Source organism: Narcine bancroftii, chromosome 5, assembly GCF_036971445.1.
Source record: "Narcine bancroftii isolate sNarBan1 chromosome 5, sNarBan1.hap1, whole genome shotgun sequence".
Lineage (NCBI taxonomy): Eukaryota > Metazoa > Chordata > Chondrichthyes > Torpediniformes > Narcinidae > Narcine > Narcine bancroftii.
The window spans coordinates 15,357,953-15,380,066 of record NC_091473.1 but is presented as its reverse complement, the minus strand read 5'-3'; the positions used below and the strand labels follow the sequence as shown (position 1 = coordinate 15,380,066).

Here is a 22,114-nt window from a genome sequence, read left to right as displayed (position 1 = left end):
CGCACTGGAGATCTGATACTGAAACTGAGCTTTAAATAGTGTCTGATTAAGTGTCCAAACCATCACCAATCTCCTTGTATTCAAGCTCATCGAAATACAGGTCAACAGTAGGTTACTCTCTTCATTAACTAACTGACAGCTAGCTTTTTTAACATATGCCACAGTGTTAGTGAAGCATGATCACAGGAGTTCAGAGCAAGTTAATGTTAATAAAGCCCAACTCAGTTGCTGGATTTGGTGGAGATATTTTAGAAGTTGCTAAAATGCAGGTAGACTTTAGATGTGATGGGTAGGACCTGAAGTTTTTAATGAAACTCTCCCGGAGAGAATTTGAACGTCCATCCAGTTGCAAGCTAAGACTAACCAAATGATTTAAAAATTTAGTTCAACACACAAAATGTTTCAATCTTTTCCTTTCAGGGTGAAGCATCCAGATATATTTTCCTGAATAAATTCAGAAGGTTTTTACAAGAGAATGCCAACAATCGAGGGGTGAGTGCTCTTTAACAAGTTGTTACTGGTTCTCAGTTTCTAACCAAATCTGTTTTGGGAATTTTATGATAATTTAGCATGGCATTGAGAGACCTCTCCTTGGTCTCTTCCAATCTCCACTTTAAGTCCTAACCTTCTACATCACTTTCCTTGAGTCCACTGACTGCTTAACCTTTTGTTCATATGCTTCCTCAGATTTGTATTGCTTTTTGCCTGGTGCTAAGATTTAATGAGCATAAACTTCAACCAATTGGTCAGTGGAAAAACAAAGGGAATTATTTTGGTCTCTGCCATGAATGCAGTCCTGTAACCACCAACTTCCTCCATTGTTCCACCACCAATACCCAAGGCTGGACCAGGCCACTAATCGAATTGACTCTCCATTTGATGTAGAGCTAATATCTGACCATGTCTTCTCCTCATCACTAAGGCCATCAGTATTCACCTCCATGACACTGTCTGAGTCTGAGCCATCTCTGCTTCTATCTCATCTCATCATAAAATCACATTTATTTGGCATAGGAGGTTGATGGAATGAGGGGGAATAATAGTTTGGCATGGACTAGATGCACTGAAGGTCCTGTTTCTGTACTCTAGGGTTTATGGACCAGTAACATCAAGGAGTTGAATGCATGGTTCGACAAGTGATGTGGGAGAAATCAATTTAATTAGTGAGACACACGTAACAATATTGGGGAAAGCAAGAGTTCACATGAATTGAGCTGGGCCTAATGTCCTACCAAATACAGTCACCAACATAAAGCTTTGAAATGAATATTCGTTTGGGGAAGGTAGTGGTCACAATCAGGTAAAGGGAGATTTAGGAAATTAAAGAGAATAGACTATGAGGAAACTTAGTCTTGATAATGACAAATGGAATAATGGCAATAATGAGAGGATCTTTGTTTGGAAAATCAAACAGTTTAGTTAATTATTGATTGAAAACCATTAAGTCCCCCCATCTCGTGCAGGGGATAACAGGAGTCAAAAAATTAATACATGTAACAAGAAGACTTCAGTCAGAGAAAGCCAAATAACAGTGGTAATATACATTACATACTTCTGTAGTGTATAGAAAATGGTTTTCTTGATCATTATGCTGAGGAGCCATCTTTGGACTAGACCATTTTAGATATAGTATAGCACAACCAAAAATATTGATTAATAATCTTGTCGTAAGGAGCATGCAGGAAACAATTATCTTAATCTGATAAAGTTTTATATTATGATTTTAAGTGGTTGTATCTTGGACCAAGGTCTTAAATATAAACAAAGGAAAACTTTAAAGGGCTTGAGTATAAGTTGGCTTTGGTAGAATAGGAATCTACATCAAGAGGTTAACAATGTGCTTTGTTGCTTCAAGTTTCAAGAAACAACAGGAAAGTGGTCACCAATTATAAACCAAAGAAGTTAAAGATAGTATTTATCCAAAGGAGAGAGCTCAAGTCTGGCCCTGAGGACTGAATAAAAAAAATCTCAGAAATCAACCTGGTATTGCTAAGGAATGGGGAAGTAGAGAATAACAGTAATCTGGTGAAAAAGATGACTTGCTGAGTTTCTCCAGTATGTTTGTGCATTGCAATATTTCAATCATCCATCAAATTGATGTTAGAAAAGTAGAGGACGACTATCAGGGCACTGTGATTCTTGCCAGTTTGAGAGCTCGGTCTCCCTTCTTACCTGACACATTCCCCTTGGTCTCACAAGTTTATCCTTAGATCGTCCCATGTTTTCCACTACTCAGCACCCACATCCAGTACCAATGACTCCACTGGGTTTCCCTTTCTTCTGGACCACTCACCCTCCAGCCAGCTTCCCACCTCTTACTCCCAATGCTCAGGACTTCCCTGCTGCCTTCTTCATCTCCATTATCCTTTCCCATCTCTCCTCTCACTGATATTTACCTCTTTTGTCACTCTCTGTCCCCCACACTCTCTTCTGCCTGCCTTTGGTCTCAAAGAGGGGCTTCCTGGACCTCTAATGTCGAACCGCACAGGGATCGAATATTGTGAGGAAAATAAAACAACATGGACCCCTTTGAGGGGGCCAAGTATCCAGAAGTGGTGGGATTTGTCTTTATCCTGCTGCCCATTATTCACTACTCAACAAGAACTTCTTCTCTTCCTTCGCAGAATCCAAACATTCTCTGCCCTCCTGAATATATGCTCTGCTTCTTGCATCGACTGACTGCTGCTTTGCGAAGTTATTGGGATGAGTACAGGCTGAGGAATCCATCAGCAATACCCAGTGAAGGTATGGAGCATGTTTCACCATGTGTGGTGGTGTGGCCAGTATTTGTCATGTGCATTATGAATGATAAGCACCTACAGCTCTCTTCCAAGCATAATCTTCCTCCTAGAAGCTGTCACATGTTTATTCTGTGATCAGATGAGGAACAATTAGGCTGATTACCTGTTCTCATCAGAGTATGCAAGAGTGAGGTGTAATCTTACAGGGGCATAAAATTCTGCATCTCTTATTGGTATGGATGCCATGAAAATATTCCTTCTGGTGAGGGATAGTTCACGGGTATACTCTTAGAATAAAGGTTGCCATTTCAAGATTATATCAAGAGTACAAAGGTGCAGTGATAAAGTTTGTTTTGCGAGTAGTGCAGCTAGACATCTCATACAGCAAGTCAGACTGAGTAAGAGAGAGATCCTTTGGTATAAGGCAATGGCAACAATTAATTTTATTATGAGGTTCATTTAGGTGTCGGATAACAGTGGGGAAAAAAACTGTCCAAGAATGTGGTGGGACACGATCTCACACTTGCAAATCTTCTTTCTGGCAGTGAAGAGTGTGTGGCCGAGGTGCGGCGAGTCTTTTAATGTGGTTGTTGCTTTTTCAAGGCAAGTGTAGGAGGACTTTATAGAATAGAGGGGAGGTGTATATGATGGACTGAGCTGTGTTCACTTACCCCTGCAGTTTAAGTCCCAAGCAGTGATGCACCCTGACAGGATCCTTTCATTGGTGGACATGTAGAAGTTATGGTGACATGGTGGACTTCCTCAGGTTTTCTTGACCAATGTGTTGAAGAATGGATAATGTTTTGAGCCAAAACTCTGATAAGGAGTTAATAAAGAATTTTGTCTTGAAATTGCGACCATTTTTACTCCACTGATACTTCTTGATGCACTGAGTTCCTTCAACAGTTTGTTCAGTTTCTGATTCCAGCATCTTCAGTTTCCTGTGTGCCTCCAAGTCAATAGAGACATTTACTCCTAGGAATTTAAAGCTGTCTACAATCTCTACCTCAGTAGTGTTGATGTGGACTGGCAAATGAGCTCCACCCTCTTCTGGATGTCTGTAACTAGCTCCTTCATCTCACTGACATTGAGGGAGAGGTTGGTTGTTGTTGTAGCACCAAGTCCCTCTATCTCCTTTCCATTCTCTACCTCATCATTGTTAGAAATCCTGCTGAGAATGGTGGTGCCATCTGTGAATTTCTAGACTTGGAGTGGTGTTTGGCCACAGTCAAGGCTGTACAGGGTGTATTAGAGAGGGCTGAGTACACAGCCTTGCATGGCCCTAGTATTAAAGATGATGGAGGAGGAAATGCTGTCGGTAATCCTCATTGATTGCAGCCCACGGGGGTAAGAGGCCATGGATCAACTGTAGGAGGAGGTGCTGAGGTCAAGGTCATAGAGTTTGGGGTTGAGTTTGTTAGGTAAAACTGTGTTGAAGGCAGATCTATACTCAATGAGAAGTAGTGTGGCATAGGTGCTCTTGTTTATTCATATGTTCCAAGGCTGAGAAATGGACCTGTTGATAAGTGAATTGGAGAGGATTGAGGATGGACTAGATGCTGGAGTTAATGTGAGTCGTGACCAACCTCTCGATGCTCTTCATCATGGTGGATGTCAGAGCCACTGGCCAGTTTAACTGTTTTCATTCAACACTGGGTTGACAGTTATCCTCTTGAAGCAGGCCTCAAAGAGAGAGAGAGAGAGGTTGAAGATATCTGTGAGTTCTCCAGGTAGATGGAGATGGAGACTCCATCTGTTCCAGTCCCTTTCCACGGCTTTGCTCTCCAGAAGGCTAATCAGTCATTGATGGTGACTGTGGGTGCGGTTTTGGCTGAGATGGAAGAAGCATATGCCACTGGCTCGCTGGCCTCCTGCTTAAAGCAAGCATTGAATGCACAGAGCTTGCATGGGAGGGATCTGCCGTTGTTGCAATTCTGCCTGGTATCTGTGAGGTTCATTTGGGACTCGAGCCTGGATTGGTCCTACCTCTCGGCATCCCTGCTGGCCATGAGCAGGTTATTACCAAGATTTCTTCTGTAGTGCTGGGTTGTTTGACTTGTACCTGTCCTTCAGTGGCAAGAGCATCTCTCCATTCAGTTAAACAAGAAAGTCTGTAGATGCTTGGGTTGCGTGCAAAACACAAACGTGCTGGAGAAACTCAGCAGGCCACACAGCATTCACAGGAAGTCAAGTGTAACAGGGGCGTGGCAAGATGGCGTAGAGTCTAGACATGCAATCTCGACCTCTCTGGCCAGACTTTTAAATACCCGTTTTTTAACCTTTTGTTTTCAAGTTTGAACTTTTAAAATTTTAGTTTAAAGTATTAAGGAATTATTATAGCCCCTAATGGTAAAAAAGACTAAACCTCATTTCATAAGAAGTTGCATTTTCGAAGTGCTGAAGATCTGGGGCCTAAATGACTTGATACAGCCCCAGGCTCAATCTCTTCATTGTCTAAACCCCAAAGATCGCCTGTGGGGGCTGAAAAAAAATCTATTGCTCACCAAATGAAGGATGGCGCTGGAATTACCCATTCTCCGGAAGAAGGTGTGTGTTCCCAAGAAGTGGACCCCAATTTGGAAAGCCTTTCGATTTCAATGGAGGGAGCACGCAGGAAGACGACTCCATTGTTGGAAATGCATCAGGTAGCATTTCAATCTGAAGAAATAGTTTTTCTTCGCAAATTGATGAGAAAACGATGAGATACGGGGGGAGACCAGCGGTGACCCCCTGAGGAAGTCGGGGTGCCGTCGCTGGGAGCCAGACCCGCAGTGAAACTTAAAATGCCTTCTGTTGAGTTGCAGCAGGAGCTGGAGTTACCTTGTTCTGCCACTATGTCAGAGAGAGCAGAGCTGAGTTTTACTGATTTAAATCAGTCATAGAATTAGGAGAACGTGAGAAGGAGCTAGAAAGAAAGATAGATTATTTGGAAAATCAAAGCAGAAGGAATAATGTGAAAATTGTTGGTTTGCCAGAAGGTATAGAAGGGCAAGATCCTCTTTGTTTTTTTAAAGACTGGATTCTGCAAATATTAGGGCAAGAATTTTTCTCTGGGGGATTGGCACTGGAAAGACCTTTAAGAAGAATACCCTCAGCTGGTCAACCACCGAGACCAGTAATAATTCGAGGTTTGAGTTATTTGGATAGAGAAGCAATACTTCGACTTGCAGTACAAAATATGAGACAACGACAAACCCCATTATTGATTCAGAATAGCAGAGTCCTTTTTTATCCTGATCTAATTCAAGATGTCATTCAACGTCGATGTTGATTCAATCCAGTTAAAGAAGTTTTGTGGCGTAAAGGTTATAAGTCTACTTTTCGTTACCCTGCAGTGTTGAAGGTGTTTTACGGAGACTATCAATTTCGGTTTTTTGAAACTGATCGTGAAGCAATGATTTTTGCTGATTCATTGCTAGATATAAGAGGACAAAGATGTAGTCCACCATTATCTCCTAAAGAAAAATTTGGTAGCTGTGGAAACGGAAGAAATGGGAGAAATGGGAAAAACAGGAATGGAAGGAGTCTACCTCCTTCTGAAATGGGATCTTCGAGATTGGAATCTTCTGGATGAAAAGAAGAATTTTCTTTTTCTATTTTTTTCTTTTGTTATGATATTTTGATGTTACTGACTGTTTGGCTGGGGACGGAGAGATCTGCACTAAGTTCTTTACTAGTCATCAGCCACTGGTGGGTGACCCACACCCAATTTTTGTTTAGGGGATTACTACCTTTTGGTAGTTTTTTTTTGGAGGGGGGATTTTCTTTTTAATTTCTAATTTGTGATTTTTTTATTGGAGGGCCTATATACGTTGATTTTAGTTTTTATATAAAGATATTATTGGTATTTAGTCTTCTTTTCTTTGGCTTGGCTTCGCGGACGAAGATTTATGGAGGGGGTAAAAAGTCCACGTCAGCTGCAGGCTCGTTTGTGGCTGACAACTCCGATGCGGGACAGGCAGACACGATTGCAGCGGTTGCAAGGGAAAATTGGTTGGTTGGGGTTGGGTGTTGGGTTTTTCCTCCTTTGCCTTTTGTCAGTGAGGTGGGCTCTGCGGTCTTCTTCAAAGGAGGTTGCTGCCCACCAAACTGTGAGGTGCCAAGATGCACGGTTTGAGGCGTTATCAGCCCACTGGCGGTGGTCAATGTGGCAGGCACCAAGAGATTTCTTTAGGCAGTCCTTGTACCTTTTCTTTGGTGCACCTCTGTCACGGTGGCCAGTGGAGAGCTCGCCATATAACACGATCTTGGGAAGGCGATGGTCCTCCATTCTGGAGACGTGACCCAACCAGCGCAGCTGGATCTTCAGCAGCGTGGACTCGATGCTGTCGACCTCTGCCATCTCGAGTACTTCGACGTTAGGGGTGTAAGCGCTCCAATGGATATTGAGGATGGAGCGGAGACAACGCTGGTGGAAGCGTTCTAGGAGCCGTAGGTGGTGCCGGTAGAGGACCCATGATTCGGAGCCGAACAGGAGTGTGGGTATGACAACGGCTCTGTATACGCTTATCTTTGTGAGGTTTTTCAGTTGGTTGTTTTTCCAGACTCTTTTGTGTAGTCTTCCAAAGGCGCTATTTGCCTTGGCGAGTCTGTTGTCTATCTCATTGTCGATCCTTGCATCTGATGAAATGGTGCAGCCGAGATAGGTAAACTGGTTGACCGTTTTGAGTTTTGTGTGCCCGATGGAGATGTGGGGGGGCTGGTAGTCATGGTGGGGAGCTGGCTGATGGAGGACCTCAGTTTTCTTCAGGCTGACTTCCAGGCCAAACATTTTGGCAGTTTCCGCAAAGCAGGACGTCAAGCGCTGAAGAGCTGGCTCTGAATGGGCAACTAAAGCGGCATCATCTGCAAAGAGTAGTTCACGGACAAGTTTCTCTTGTGTCTTGGTGTGAGCTTGCAGGCGCCTCAGATTGAAGAGACTGCCATCCGTGCGGTACCGCCTCAGGATCTTCGTGATGCCACCATCATCACCCTGTACAAAAACAAAGGCAAGAAATCAGACTGCTCAAACTACAGGGGAATCACGTTGCTCTCCATTGCAGGCAAAATCTTCGCTAGGATTCTACTAAATAGAATAATACCTAGTGTCGCCGAGAATATTCTCCCAGAATCACAGTGCGGCTTTCGCGCAAACAGAGGAACCACTGACATGGTCTTTGCCCTCAGACAGCTCCAAGAAAAGTGCAGAGAACAAAACAAAGGACTCTACATCACCTTTGTTGACCTCACCAAAGCCTTCGACACCGTGAGCAGGAAAGGGCTTTGGCAAATACTAGAGCGCATCGGATGTCCCCCAAAGTTCCTCAACATGATTATCCAACTGCACGAAAACCAACAAGGTCGGGTCAGATGCAGCAATGAGCTCTCTGAACCCTTCTCCATTAACAATGGCGTGAAGCAAGGCTGTGTTCTCGCACCAACCCTCTTTTCAATCTTCTTCAGCATGATGCTGAACCAAGCCATGAAAGACCCCAACAATGAAGACGCTGTTTACATCCGGTACCGCACGGATGGTATTTAGTAATAATAGTAGATATGTCAAAGTTGAGGTTTGCTACTTTTAGTGTTTGAGGATTAAATAGTACGATTAAACATAAGCGAGTCTTGGCATATATTCAGAAAATGAAAATTGATATTGCCTTTTTACAAGAAACACATTTGAATGTGAAAGAAAGCGTGAAATTAAAAAGGGATTGGGTTGGGCTTGTATATTCTTCTTCATTTAATTCTAGAGCTAAAGGTGTAGCAATTTTGATACATAAAAATGTATCTTTTGAATTACAATCAATGGAGGAAAAGGCAGGATGTATTCTTAAATCGAATTGTAAGATTTTTAGTGAATTTTGGACTTTACTTAATATTTATGCTCCAAAAGCAGATAATGAAGTATTTATTTTGGATGCATTTTTATATTTGGGTCAAGCTAATGATAATATTTTAGTTGGTGGTGATTTTAATTGTGATTTGGAACCTTTATTAGATAAATCTCCGAAGAAAGTTAAAAAATCAAAGATGGCAATCCAGGTCCAAGCGTTGATGAAAGATCTTAATTTAGTAGATATTTGGAGACGTCTTAATCCGACAGAGAAAGATTTTTCCTTTTATTCATCTAGAAATGAATCATTTTCAAGGATTGACTTCTTTTTAGTCGGCACATTTACAAGGGAAAATACAACAAGCGGAATATAAAAGTAGGGTGATTTCAGATCATTCTCTGTTATATTTTACATATGAAACTTCTGAGAAAATTCAAATAGCTTATCGTTGCAGATTTAATACAATGTTGTTAAAAATATGGAATATATTGATTTTTTGAAAAAACAAATTAATTTTTTTTGGGAAAAAAATTCTAATTCTGTTCAAAGTAAGTTTGTATTATGGGATGCTATGAAAGCCTATTTGAGAGGACAAATAATTAGTTATACTTCTAAAATAAAAAAGAATCAATTAAATCAGTCTTGAATTAGAGAAACAGATCGATGAGTTTAAAAAGGAATTTCAGAAAGATGCCACAGAAGATCAGAAAATATAATTATCTAGGCTGAAATTGAAATATAATACTTTGCAATCTTATCAATTTGAATGTGTGATTAATAGGACTAAACAACGGTATTACGAATGGGGAGAGAAAGCACATAAGGTATTGGCGTGGCAATTAAAGAAAGAACAGATATTGAGGACTATTAATGCTGTTAGACGGAATTCTCTTATTACTTATAAACCTCGTGAGATTAATGATGAATTTTATTCATTTTATAAAAAGTTATATACATCTGAAGGAAAACGGGAAACTGGATCGATTGATTTTTAAAAAATCACAGTTGAATTTACCGATATTAGAAGATGGAGATATGCAGGAATTAGAAGAACCATTTACTGATTTAGAAATTAAAATGGCTATGCTGGAAATGCCGAATGGTAAATTGCCTGGTGATGATGGATTTTCGGTTGAATTTTATAAAATTTTTAATGATGTTTTACCTGCAGCGTTTGGGGATGTATTACGCCAAGTTGGAGAACATTATGATTTACCTGAGTCTTGTTCTAGTGCTTTAATTACAGTAATTCCAAAAAAAAAGAGATCCTTTGAAAATATCTTCCTATAGAGCAATTTCATTGTTAAATGTAGATTATAAAATAGTTCCTAAAATATTAGCGAATAGATTGGCTAAATTTTTACCAAAGTTGATTCATATTGATCAAACAGGTTTTATAAAGAATAGATATGCTTCAGATAATATTTTGCGAGAGATTAGTTTGATTAATAGATTTCAACAATCTTTAGATCATCCGATGGTGATATCCTTAGATGCAGCAAAAGCATTTGATAGAGTTGAATGGAATTTTTTGTTTAATGTTTTGGAGAAATTTAAGTTTGGTCTTTCTTTTATTGGTTGGATTAGGGCTCTATATAGTAAACCGGTCTCTAGAGTATTGACGCTCGTCAAGGTTGTCCTTTATCACCAGCTTTGTTTGCGTTAGTGATTGAACCTTTAGCACAGTTGATAAGACGAAATACACAGATACAAGGTATGAAAGTTTTAGATGAGGAGTATAAAATTAATTTATATGGTGATGATGTATTGGTGTATTTAATAAACCCAGCTCAGTCACTTTTGCATTTGAAGGAATGTTTAATACAATATGGATGTCTTTCTGGATATAAAGTTAATTGGGAAAAAAGTGAAATATTACTGGTAAGTGAAGGAGATTATTCAGTTTATAAGAATATTATTAATTTGAAGTGGACTGATCGAATTAAATATCTGGGTATAATTTTGAATGTTAATTATCAATCTTTATCTAAATTAAATTGTGCTCCGTTAATGAAAAAAATTAAAACTGATTTGATTAAATGGAAAGATTTACCTCTTAATTTAATGGGAAGGATAAATACAATTGTGATGAATATCTTTCCGCGTATACAATATTTGTTTCAATCTATTCCGTATTTACTTGAAAAATTTTTTTTTCGAGATTTAAATAAAATGGTTAGGGAGTTGTTATGGAGGGGTAAATTTTCGAGAGTAGCTTTGAATAAATTAACTTGGAAATATGAGTTAGGGGGACTACTTTTACCACATTTTCAAAATTATTATGAGGCAGCTCAACTTAAATTTATTAGTTCATTGATGGATTTGGTACGGCCTCCAAGTTGGGCTAAAATTGAGATGGCAAGTATTTCTGAATTTGAAATACATCAATTTTTGTTTAGGTGGAATATAAATTTGTTACAACAATATAATGTGCCTATACTAAAACATTTAATGAAGTTATGGATAAAGAAAAATAAAATGATAGGTTCTAGGGATAAATTATTGGCTTTGACTCCGTTGTATAATAATCAACTTGTTTCTTTTTCAATACATAATCAAAGTTTATTGCATTGGAGATTTAAAGGTGTGAAAAATTTGGGAGATTGTTTTAAAGAGGGGAAGTTTTTATCTTTTAATCAGATGAGGGAAGATTTTGGTATTGATAAGAATTCTTTATTTCTTTGTTATCAAATTCGATCTTTGGTAAAATGTATGTTTGGTAGAGAAATGATTTTACCTAAAATGACTAAATTTGAGACTTCTCTTATGAAGGTACCAGAAAAGGGTTAAATTTCATTTATGTATCAAATATTACAGGATGGTATGGATAAAAAGGGCTGGGACAGATCTAAAATTAAATGGGAAGCGGATATTGGTTTTACTTTTTCTGAAGAGGATTGGTTAGATATTTGTTATGATAGTGTAACTAGATTGATAAATGCACATTATGCAATGATTAATTACAATTTTTTTACTCCAATTATATTTGACACCTGAAAAATTTAAAAAAATATGGTTTTAATGAATCAGATTTGTGTTTTAGATGTGGTGATACACTTGGAACTTTTTGTCATGCTGTTTGGTTATGTATACATATACAATCTTTTTGGAAGAAAATTCAATCATTTTTAGAATATCTTAGAATATCTGTTTAAGATTAAAATAGTTTTAGATCCAACAGTATTTTTATTGGGTAGTTTGCAACCTCTGAAAGGCTTGGGATTAGATAAGTTTCAGCTTGCTTTTGTGTATTTAGCTTTATCTGTAGCGAAAAAATGTATTGCTAGCATGTGGAAAGATACAAATATGATTGATATTAATAGATGGCATAATGAGATGAAATATTGTTTAATAATGGAAAAAATTACATATGTGTCACATGATCATTATAATTTTTTATTAATAAGTGACTGTTATACTCGGAATATTTGCATTTCAATTTGTATTGATTAGATTTTAATTTGTATATTTAACTTTTTTAAAAATATTTCTTTTTTTTTATGGCTCTCCTTAGAAGAGTTGGCTGAAGGGGGGGGGATTCTTTTCTTTTTTTTTTCTTATATTTAAAAAAAAATGTTCATGTTCATGTTTAATTGCTGTATATGTCATATATTATTTGTTTTTTGAATGAAGAAATAAAGTTTAAAAAAAAAGGAATTAAAGTGTAACCAATATTTTGAACCTGAGCCCTTCATCAGTATAAGGAAAAAGAGACAGATACCAAAATAACAAGATGGAGGGAGGGGATGAGAGGAAAAAGGGGCAGAGGTAGGAGTACTAGCCAAAAAGTCATAGGAGGAAAAAGGTGTGAGGTTAGCAGAGAAAAATGCTGGGAAGTGATGGGGAGTGTGCTAAGAAGGGTCGAGGAAGAAAGGGAAAGGGGTGGGGAGCTGGTGGAGAGGGGTCAAGTTTGTGTAAGAGAGAGACTTAGAGAGGGGGGTTTAATACAAACTATAGACATCAATGTTACTAGTACCTTGTCAGAGATTGCCAAGATGGAAGACCAGGTGTTTTTCGTTCAGTTTGCGGGGATCCTCAGTTTGGCAGCACCTGAAGCCTTGGACAGACATGTTGGTGTGGCAACAGTTGTGGATTGAAGTGGTTGGCCATTGACAGGTTCTTTCTGTGGCAGCAGACAGAGTGAAGGTGCTCAATGAAATGATCTCCCAGTCTGTGTCCAGTCTCCCCGATATAAAGGAGGCCACATCGGGAGCATTAGACGTAGACCTGGTAAGGAGTGGTGATCCATTGGGTGTGCGGAATGGCGATCCATTGACTGGGGGTGCAGAGTGATGGTATGTCAACTGCGTAGAATGGTGATTGATTGAATGGGTCTGATGATATACTGACTTGGTGTGGAGTGCTGATCATTGACTTGGGGTGCGAGTGACGATATATTGACATGGTGTGGAGCGGAGATCTCCTGACTGGTGTTTTGTTCCGTGCATTCTTGTCTGTTCCTGGTTACTCTGTTTTTGTGCTTGCAGATGCATATGTACCCCCTCAGCTCTTCTTCAATGGAAAGGTGGATTACTTTGACCAGCAGAGGCTCGGTGGTCTTCTTTCTCATTTAAAGAAAACCCTGAAAGGTGAGGCAATAGATATCAGTTAATAGTCACCATCCTCTCTGACAGTCAATTATAGATACCAATCTATATTCTGATTGCAACATATAATGTTTTAAAAAATGCATTTGGCATTGCAATGTGGTATCTCTTATGTATTAAACATGTGACTTTCTTTCAGATCCATTGGTAGTTTTGCTATATTAATTCCCAATGTAGCCTTATGTAACAACATAGATACATCACCAAAGTTTCGGGCTGGAGCCCTTCATCATGGTGTGGGGGAACATGAGAGATGTCCGCTTTTTTTTATTTTAGATGGTGTTGGAGACGGTGGCTTGATGGGTGATGGTGAGGTCCTGTGGGAGGAGTTGATTGGGGGAGGTGTCTGAGAACTGTCGACTGGCCTCAGCCAGATAGAGGTCATCTCTCATGTTCTCCCACACCTTGATGAAGGGCTCCAGGCCGAAATGTATCTTCACCGTTGCTACATAAAGGCACTGTTTGACCTGCTGAATTTCTCCAATATTTGTGTGTTTTTTCAGATCAACATTAAATGATCAGTTGTGGGTTATGAGAGGAACTTAAATAAAGCAAACACTTGGCCCAAAAAGGTTATTGAGCCAAAGATAAATAGCAGAGTAAAGAGAAGAAGTGATAGTGAAGAGGCAGGAAATCTGAGCTGGGCGAAGGACATTATTTCTGTATTCACTGAAAGGTCTGCAAATTCTCTTCTGATTGCAAAGCTGAGGCGGTCAAATTCTGCAGTATGATTATCAGTTCACCAAGAGAGTTTAGAAACAATTCAGGTTCATCAGAGAAATTTGTATTAAATCAATCTTGTACATGGCCAGCTGTGTGCAGTTTGATTGCTTCACTGTTGAAATATATACCTGTCAGAGCTACAAGCTGTGAAAATGGAATAGGAGGGGTGGAAGAATAAACCAAGACAACTCAGTATTGTTCAACATAGTTAGTGTGCTCATCCATCTGTAGACACTTGCCTTGAGTGGGGGCTTGGGAAAGGAGTGAGTCACTTGTATGCTGCTGCCTGTGGGAACAACTGCTTAGAAACATTACACTGTCCAATTGTGTGGGAACGCTTGCTCATTTTCTTTTGAATTAAATTAGTTTATAATCTGAATATTTTGTAAATTTGATCTGGAAATTATTAATTAGCATGGGAATAGCGCTTTAATGGTGGCAACGCACAAAAGTCTGGAAAAATTCAGCACATCTCTCAGCATCTATTAGAAGCAAAAAGGTAACCAACGTTTTGGGCTTGAGCCCCTCGTCAGGAATCTGGAAAAACAGATAGATGTGTGAATAAAAAGGTAGAGGGAGGAAGGAGAAAGAGGAAGGATAGGCCAACAGGTAAGAGGTTGTAGGTGGATACAAGAGGGAGGGTAGAAGAGAAAAAAAGTTGAGAAGTGATAAGGGAGGAGGCAGATGGCTAAGACACGAAGCTCCCTGATCTGAGAAGGAAGGGAAGAGGCCAATCATCAGCATAGCCTCACCGTGCACCAGCGTCGTCTCACCGTGCACCAGCGTTGTCTCACCGTGCACCAACGTCGTCTCACCAGCCACTTGTCTGTGCCCCAGGGCTGCAAATCCACGTCCTAGGGTGTCTTCTCCACGCGCCAATGCTGTGCTTAGGCACATTATTTCCTGAAAGTGGTGACTCAGGGTCATGATGAAGGTATGTGGCATGTGATTGAGTGCATTGATTACAAGTGTTGGGAAATTGAGTCCTGTTATAACCATACAAGATGTGGTGAGAGCCCACTTGGAGTACTGTATGCAGTTCTAGTTGCTCAGGTATAGGAAAGATATCATTAAAATGGAAAAGGTACAGAAAAGATTCATGTGAATGTTAGTGAGACTAGCAGGCTGGAGTTGGCAAGAGAGGCTGAGTAGGCTGGAATTTTTCTCCCTGAAGTGTTGGAGGGGACCTTATAGAGATATATAAAATCATGTAGGACACAGATAAGATACATAATCATTGTATTTTTCCCTTTGTCTTAAACTAGAGGAACTAGATTTAAGATGAAAGAGAAAGATTTTAATAGGATTATAAGGGCATCTTTTTCACATAGGTGATGGTGAGTATCTGTCAGGAAGTGATGGAGTCGGGGAAAGATGCTTAGTCAAGTAGGTGAACAAGGATGGTTTCAAGGGATGTGATCCAAATGCGAACAAACGGGGCAAAGTCAGGTAGACAAACAAAGTCAGCATGAACAAGTGGGCCAAAGAGCCTGTTTTGGCACTGTAAAGCTCTGACTGTCACCTGCAGTCATTCTGCAATCGTATCCTCCCTGAATCTCTCCTCTCTGTACATCTACCCCCATTCCTCCTTTCTGTTATCTTTTTCTGCCCCCACCCTTCTGACCAGCTCCCAGGGGCCTTGTTGCATGTTACATTCTCCTTCTCCCTGTCTCACTCTCACTTCCAACCCTTACTCAAGCCAGTGTGTCCATGAAGTTCTCAGTGGGTTGTGGACAGTAAGACGAGGAGGCAGTCTGCAGTGGCATTTATTCCCATCAAGAGATTCCCTCATGTAAACAGCCCCTTCAGCTCTCTAAGTCCACCAGCCATTGGTTGTATCTACCGCTCACCTACATACCAGCAGCAATTTTACAGTGACCGATTAATCTTCATGTCTTTGGGATGTGAGAGAAAGCAGAAGCAACCAGAGGAATCCAAGTGACCACAGGGAGAATACTCAAACATAAATCAGCCCCCATTCCTCTTAAGTCAGGACTGAATCCAGGTCTCTGGCACTGTGAAGCAGTGACTCAACCCGCTATGCCACTGTATTGCCTATGTTCCTGCTGCCAGTGGTGAAGGGGTATTGTGCCTGGCCACTTTATGTACACCAGATGGTTGAATGTGTTGGTGAATGTGTCCATGAAGTTCTCAGTGAGTTGTGGACAGTAAGATGAGGAGGCAGTCTGCAGTGGCATTTATTCCTGAACGCTTCTTGCGTGACCATGTGTGCAGAGATTCACTTGTGTGGGATCAGTAACATCCTGTCTGTAGAGTCTGATGTCCAGTCATCACAGTCATTGTTGCCTCGCCATCTCAAACTTACTTGAAAGAGAAAGGAATATTCAACAGTGGAAATGTGGATTAAATAGCCCTAGTGGTATCAAATCTTTGATTTGTTCAATCTGAAAAGTCCATGAGATTTGGCGAATGGGGATGTTTTCTTTGGCTGCATTATGGCGGCACTGTTTGGGTAATGGTAAGCGCAATGCTATTACAACAGCAGAAGGCCAGTTCCAATCCGGCACTGGCTGTAAGGAGTTTGTATGCCATTCTCTCTGTGATGTACATGGGTTTCCTCCAAGTGCTCCAGTTTCCTCCCACGTTCTGAAGACGTGTGGGGTTAGTAGGTTAATTGGTCACATGGGTGTATATGTGCGGCATGGACTCGATAGCTGGAAGGGCCTGTACCTCTCTGTATCTAAATTAATTTATTAAATTAAAGCTTTGTAATTTCTGTGAAAGTCCATGACACAATTTTTTTGTAACCCTCCTTTCCTTTAATTTTCATGATAAATCCAACAGGGCATTTTAAAGAAACTTCTTTCCCAGTCGAGTGCTGGCAATGTTGAGCCTGCACAAAATCAGCACCACTGTCACCAGGGGGAGCTCCAGCAGCAGGAGCAGGCTCTCTATCATAGTTTATTTTGAAATTCCCAACCTGTTTCAAATTTACGCTTCAAATAAAGTTGTTCATTTATTATATTGGAAGGTAAATCCAGGAATTTATAATGGAAGTGATTTAGAGCAGTCACTGATCATAAGATGTCCTGTGGATCCAAGCATCGGTAAAGCAATAAGTAGTTGATGGATTTGTAGGAAGGGTCTTGGCAAGATGTGGATTGTGCTTGAGTCAGTGTTTCTACAGTCTGCATCCCCTGAAAATATCAGCGACTCATTTGCCTTCCTTGGTTACTGTACATTGACAGAATCTCAGCCTTTGTTAAGTCAGGCCAATGAAGGAGGAATAAGTACAGTATTTCATATGGATGAGATCTCTATGATAAGACTTTATTGGCAAATGTGAAAGTACAATGTCCAGTTGCACCAAAATAAATTGGTGAGCCTTCACTATTCCTCTTTGATTGAGTTGCTATTATTTTGGAAGTATCCTAGTTTTATTTAGCCTTGCTTCAAATCCGACCTGCTTGTTGAATCCAAAAGTCTGCAGATGCTGGGGTCGAGTAAAATTCGCAAACATACTGGAGAAACTCAGCAGTCACACAGCGTCCACAGGAAGTAGATGCTGCGCGACCTACTGAGTTTCTCTAGCACTTTTATGTATTACTACTCATTGCTTTATATCTCCATCAACAGTGGTCGTCCTCCTGATTTTGGATAAACTTAAAAATTAGCGGAATTAAGGGTAGTTTTTTTTCTCTTCCTTTCATGTTTACCATCTTTTTCCTTTTTCATGGCATCTTATACTTCTGTATGTTACTGAGTTTGACATCACTGGAAATTAAGACTTTCATTACATCTGTACATTGAGTACATTGAATATGACTCTTATTCATTCAGCAGACATCTCATCTGTTGATGCATGACCATTTCTGACCTGATCCAATGCTCCTTCAAATACATAGTTCAGGAATCCTAAGTTCTTATTTAGGACTTACTACTACATCCTCTTACCTTTCAGCCTTTTAGTCGCACAGCACAGCTCCATACACTGATCACTCTGTGTAATTGAAGGAACAGCTGTGTGAGTCTCTAGTATGTATAGTTCTAAACTGCCTGAGAGCTGTATTTGGCATTAGCAAGGCTCTTAACAAGATTCCCATGGAGTAGATTGATATGGAAGCTGAGATCATATGGGATTCAGGGTGAGCTTGGTGGTTTAAAGGAATGTTGGAAGGAGTAAGAGGTTGATGGTGGAGAGTTGATGTTCAGATTGGAGGCCTGTGGCCCATAGTGTGCTTCATAGTGTGGATCGTGTGGGTCCCCTGTTGTTTGAACAAATCCCAGGATGAGGTCTTCCATTTTAGAACTTCCGAGATGACCTCCTTCTTCATAAAATGTGTTTTCCCCTCCACTGCTATCAACTGAGCCCTCATTTGCATCTCCTATTTCCCTCAAACCTGCCTTGGCCCCTTTGACCCCAAGACATAACAAGGACAGGATTCCCCTTGTCTTCATCTTCTATCCCACCAGCCTCCACATTCAGCATATTATCCTCTCCAGTTTCCATCACCTATGACGGGTTCTAACTACCACACACTTCTTCCCCTCCCCTCTCTATTTTCTGTAGGGACTGTTCTCTCTGGGATTTCCTCATCCTTTCCCACAAATCACCCCCTTGATACCTACCCCTGTGACTGCAAGAAATGCTCTACTTGTGCACACATCTCCTCCCTCACCACCATCCAAAGAATCCTTCTAAGTGAAGCAACACTTCACTTGTGAATTTGTAGGGGTCATCTATTGCATCTGGTGCACCCAATGTGGCCTCCTTTACATCAGACTGGGAAATGGCTTTGCTCTACCTGCTGCATCAGCAAGGACCGCCCAATGTCCAGCATCTTCATTTCCACACACCACACCGACATGTCTGTCCATAGACTTGTACACTGTCAAACAGAGGCTACCTGCAAATTGGAGGAACATAGATCCAATTTCCATTCACACCCTCCACTGGTCTCTTTTTTCTCTACTCCTCGGTCTCTCTTCCTCCAGCTCCCCACTTCCATCCTTCCTTCAGTTAAAGAGCTACCCTCAACCCTCTCTCCCGATCATTTTTGACCTCTTACCAGTTAGCCCTCTGATCCTTCTCCTTCCCTCCTCCTCCCCCTCTCCCTCTCCACCTTTTTGTTCAGGCACCTGCTTGTTTTCGGTTACAACTAACAAAGAACTTAGGCCTGAAACATTGGTTATCTTTTACTTCCTATGAATGCTGTGTGACCTGCTGAGTTTAGAAACTGGTGACACCTTTGTTGGCATGGATGAGTTGGGCTGAAGGGCCTACTTCTATGCTCCATAACTATAACAACTGAGAGATCCACTCTGTTTAGCTTTCCACAAGTCCCGCTTTGACTTCTGTGAATACCCATTTTCTTTTCAGATTTCAAGTAACTGTACAACTGTACTTTTTGAGTTTTGAGTATTTTTAAAAAAATGGATTTAGTATAGGTGGGTAGTGTTGAAGAGTTTTCAGTGCAGATGATTATCATATGTGAAAAAATTGTTCTACATAGTCCCTTCTCAAATAGTTGATCTGTTTCACACACATTTACAGAACAGAGTCTGTAAAATTGCCATTACATTATCATATCAGAATGTTAATATAATATTTATCATAGTTAAGGGTGATGTATTACATTTAGTTTATGGTCTCCTCCCCTTCCCTCCCCAACTTTTATCTGATTTCCCCCCTCTGGCTTCCACAGTTCCCCACTTCTCCCCTCCCCCTACCCCGCCCCAGACCCCTCAACACCCTCCCTCCCATATCCACCTATGACCTCATGCCTGTGGACCTGAGCTCATTTCTCCTCTGCCATTTTATTCAGGCGCCAGATCATACCATCATACCTCAATGAAGGGCTCAGGCCAGAAATGTTGGTTACGTATCTATCTTTGCACTGTGACCTACTTTGTTTCTCTGGTATTGTGTTTTTACTACTGTTACAGTGTCTGCAGACTTGATTAATGGTCTGTTTGGGTAACATTTTAATCTGCTCACATTGTGAAAGCCTTATTTGTTTTGATGGTATTTTACTACCTTTTGCTCTTGATTGTGGCAACACAGCCTAGCCACAGAATGCAGTAATGCCTTAATGAGCAGCATTTGAATGTACTGAGGGAAAGTTCCCTTGTCGAGAGAAACCTTGCTAAATGGAAAGGGCAAAATCACTTATATCAGCCATTCTTAAGAGGCTCTACAACTTCCCTGGGGGCCACAGCACATTTAAATAAAAGCCTTGTTTTCTTTTCACCTTGCATAACTTAAATGAGGTCATAAATTCAGTAGAAGTATGGAATTGGAAAAGGACTGATATTTCAAAGGGATCTACATTGGAGGAAAGATGGAAAAGAACAAGGTAACACTGGGGTTCAAGTATAACAATTTTAAAGTCAAGCTGTTGTTCAACCAAAGGCCATTGTAGTCTTATTGTATTGATTATACGTCGCAGCTTGCTTGGCCACGGCACACGAACCATGGGTGTAAAGGGTGGGGCCAGTACTGCGCACACTGCACTCCACCTAAAAGCTCATTTGCGCAGGCCCGAGGACATGTCCATGTCCTCCCCCTTAAAAGATGCACACAAACTCAAGCTAGCATGCTGGAACATCAGAACCATGCTAGACAAGGCTGACAGCCACCGACCTGAACGTCGGTCTGCCCTCATCGCACATGAACTCCTCAGACTCGACATAGCCGCTCTCAGCGAAGTCCACCTTGCAGATGTTGGCAGCCTCCAAGAACACGGCGTGGGCTACACACTCTACTGGTCTGGCAAGCCTCAGGCTGAACGACGCCTATCTGGTGTTGTCTTCATGGTCAAGAACTCCATTGCCTCCAAACTCGAAAACCTCCCGACAGGCCACTCTGACCGGATCATGTGCATGCGACTCCCCCTTCAAAACAAGCGACGCATTACTCTCATCAGTGTCTATGCTCCAACCCTTCAGGCGGAACCAGCAGAAAAGGACAAGTTCTACACTGATCTGCGCAACCTCATCCAACGCATCCCTACAGCCTACAAGGTTGTCATCCTTGGCAACTTCAACGCTCGCGTCGGCAAAGACTCAGAAATCTGGCCAGGAATCCTTGGCAAGCATAGTGTCGGCAAGTGCAATGACAATAGGCGCCTCCTGTTGGAGCTCTGCGCAGAACAGCGACTTGTCATTACAAACACCCTTTTCCAGCAGAGAGACAGCCTGAAGACTACCTGGATGCATCCCAGATCCAAACACTGGCACCTCCTGGACTACGTTCTGGTGCGAAGAAGAGACAAACGAGATGTGCTTCACACCAGGGTCCTGCGCAGCGCGGAATGTCACACTGACCACTGGCTTGTTCGCAGCAAGCTCAACCTTCACTTCAAGCCAAAGTTCAAGAACAGTGGAGACCCCAGAAAGAGGTTCAATGTTGGAAACTTGCAGTCAGACGAAGTGAGAAGAAACTTCCAGCCAAACCTCCAAGCAAATCTCGAGGATGCAAACTGCCTCACGGACACGTCTCCTGAAACCCTCTGGGATCAGCTGAAAACGGCCATTCTGCAATCCACTGAAGAGGTAATGGGCTTCTCCTCCAGGAAAAACAAGGACTGGTTTGACGAAAACAACCAGGAAATCCAGGAGCTGCTGGCAAAGAAGCGATCTGCCCACCAGGCTCACTTGGCCATAGAAAAAAACGAGCCTTCCGTCTCGCATGCAGCCATCTTCAGCGCAAACTCTGGGAGATCCAAAATGAGTGGTGGACTAGCCTCGCCAATTGAACCCAGCTTAGCGCTGACATTGGCAACTTCAGGGGTTTTTATGAGACACTAAAGGCTGTGTACGGCCCCTCACCCCAAGTCCAAAGTCCTCTGTGCAGCTCAGACGGCGAAGTCCCCCTCAGCAACAAGATCTCCATCCTCAATCGATGGTCAGAACACTTCCAATCTCTTTTCAGTGCCAACTGCTCAGTCCAAGAATCCGCCCTGCTCCAGGAAGAGACATATGAGGCAATTGAACAACTGAAAAGTGGCAAAGCAGCAGGTATGGATGGAATCCCCCCCCAGAGGACTGGAAGGCTGGCGGCAAAACTCTGCATACCAAACTGCATGAGTTTTTCATGCTCTGCTGAGACCAAGGAAAGCTGCCTCAGGACCTTCATGATGCCATCATCATCACCCTGTACAAAAACAAAGGCGAGAAATCAGACTGCTCAAACTACAGGGGAATCACGCTGCTCTCCATTGCAGGCAAAATCTTCACTAGGATTCTCCTTAATAGACTAATACCT

The 22,114-nt window shown here is 41.4% G+C and overlaps 1 protein-coding gene across 3 annotated transcripts in view; it reads left to right on the top strand.

Moving 5' to 3' along the window:
• LOC138763159 (E3 ubiquitin-protein ligase RNF123) overlaps positions 1-22,114 on the top strand; it is a 377,998-nt gene that overhangs the window by 89,922 nt on the left and 265,962 nt on the right. For all 3 annotated transcript variants that reach the window (XM_069936874.1, XM_069936873.1, XM_069936875.1), the window contains exons 19-21: positions 421-492; positions 2,625-2,745; positions 13,045-13,146. In XM_069936874.1, coding sequence (XP_069792975.1) covers positions 421-492; positions 2,625-2,745; positions 13,045-13,146 — 295 coding nt within the window. The remainder of the gene's footprint in view (positions 1-420; positions 493-2,624; positions 2,746-13,044; positions 13,147-22,114) is intronic.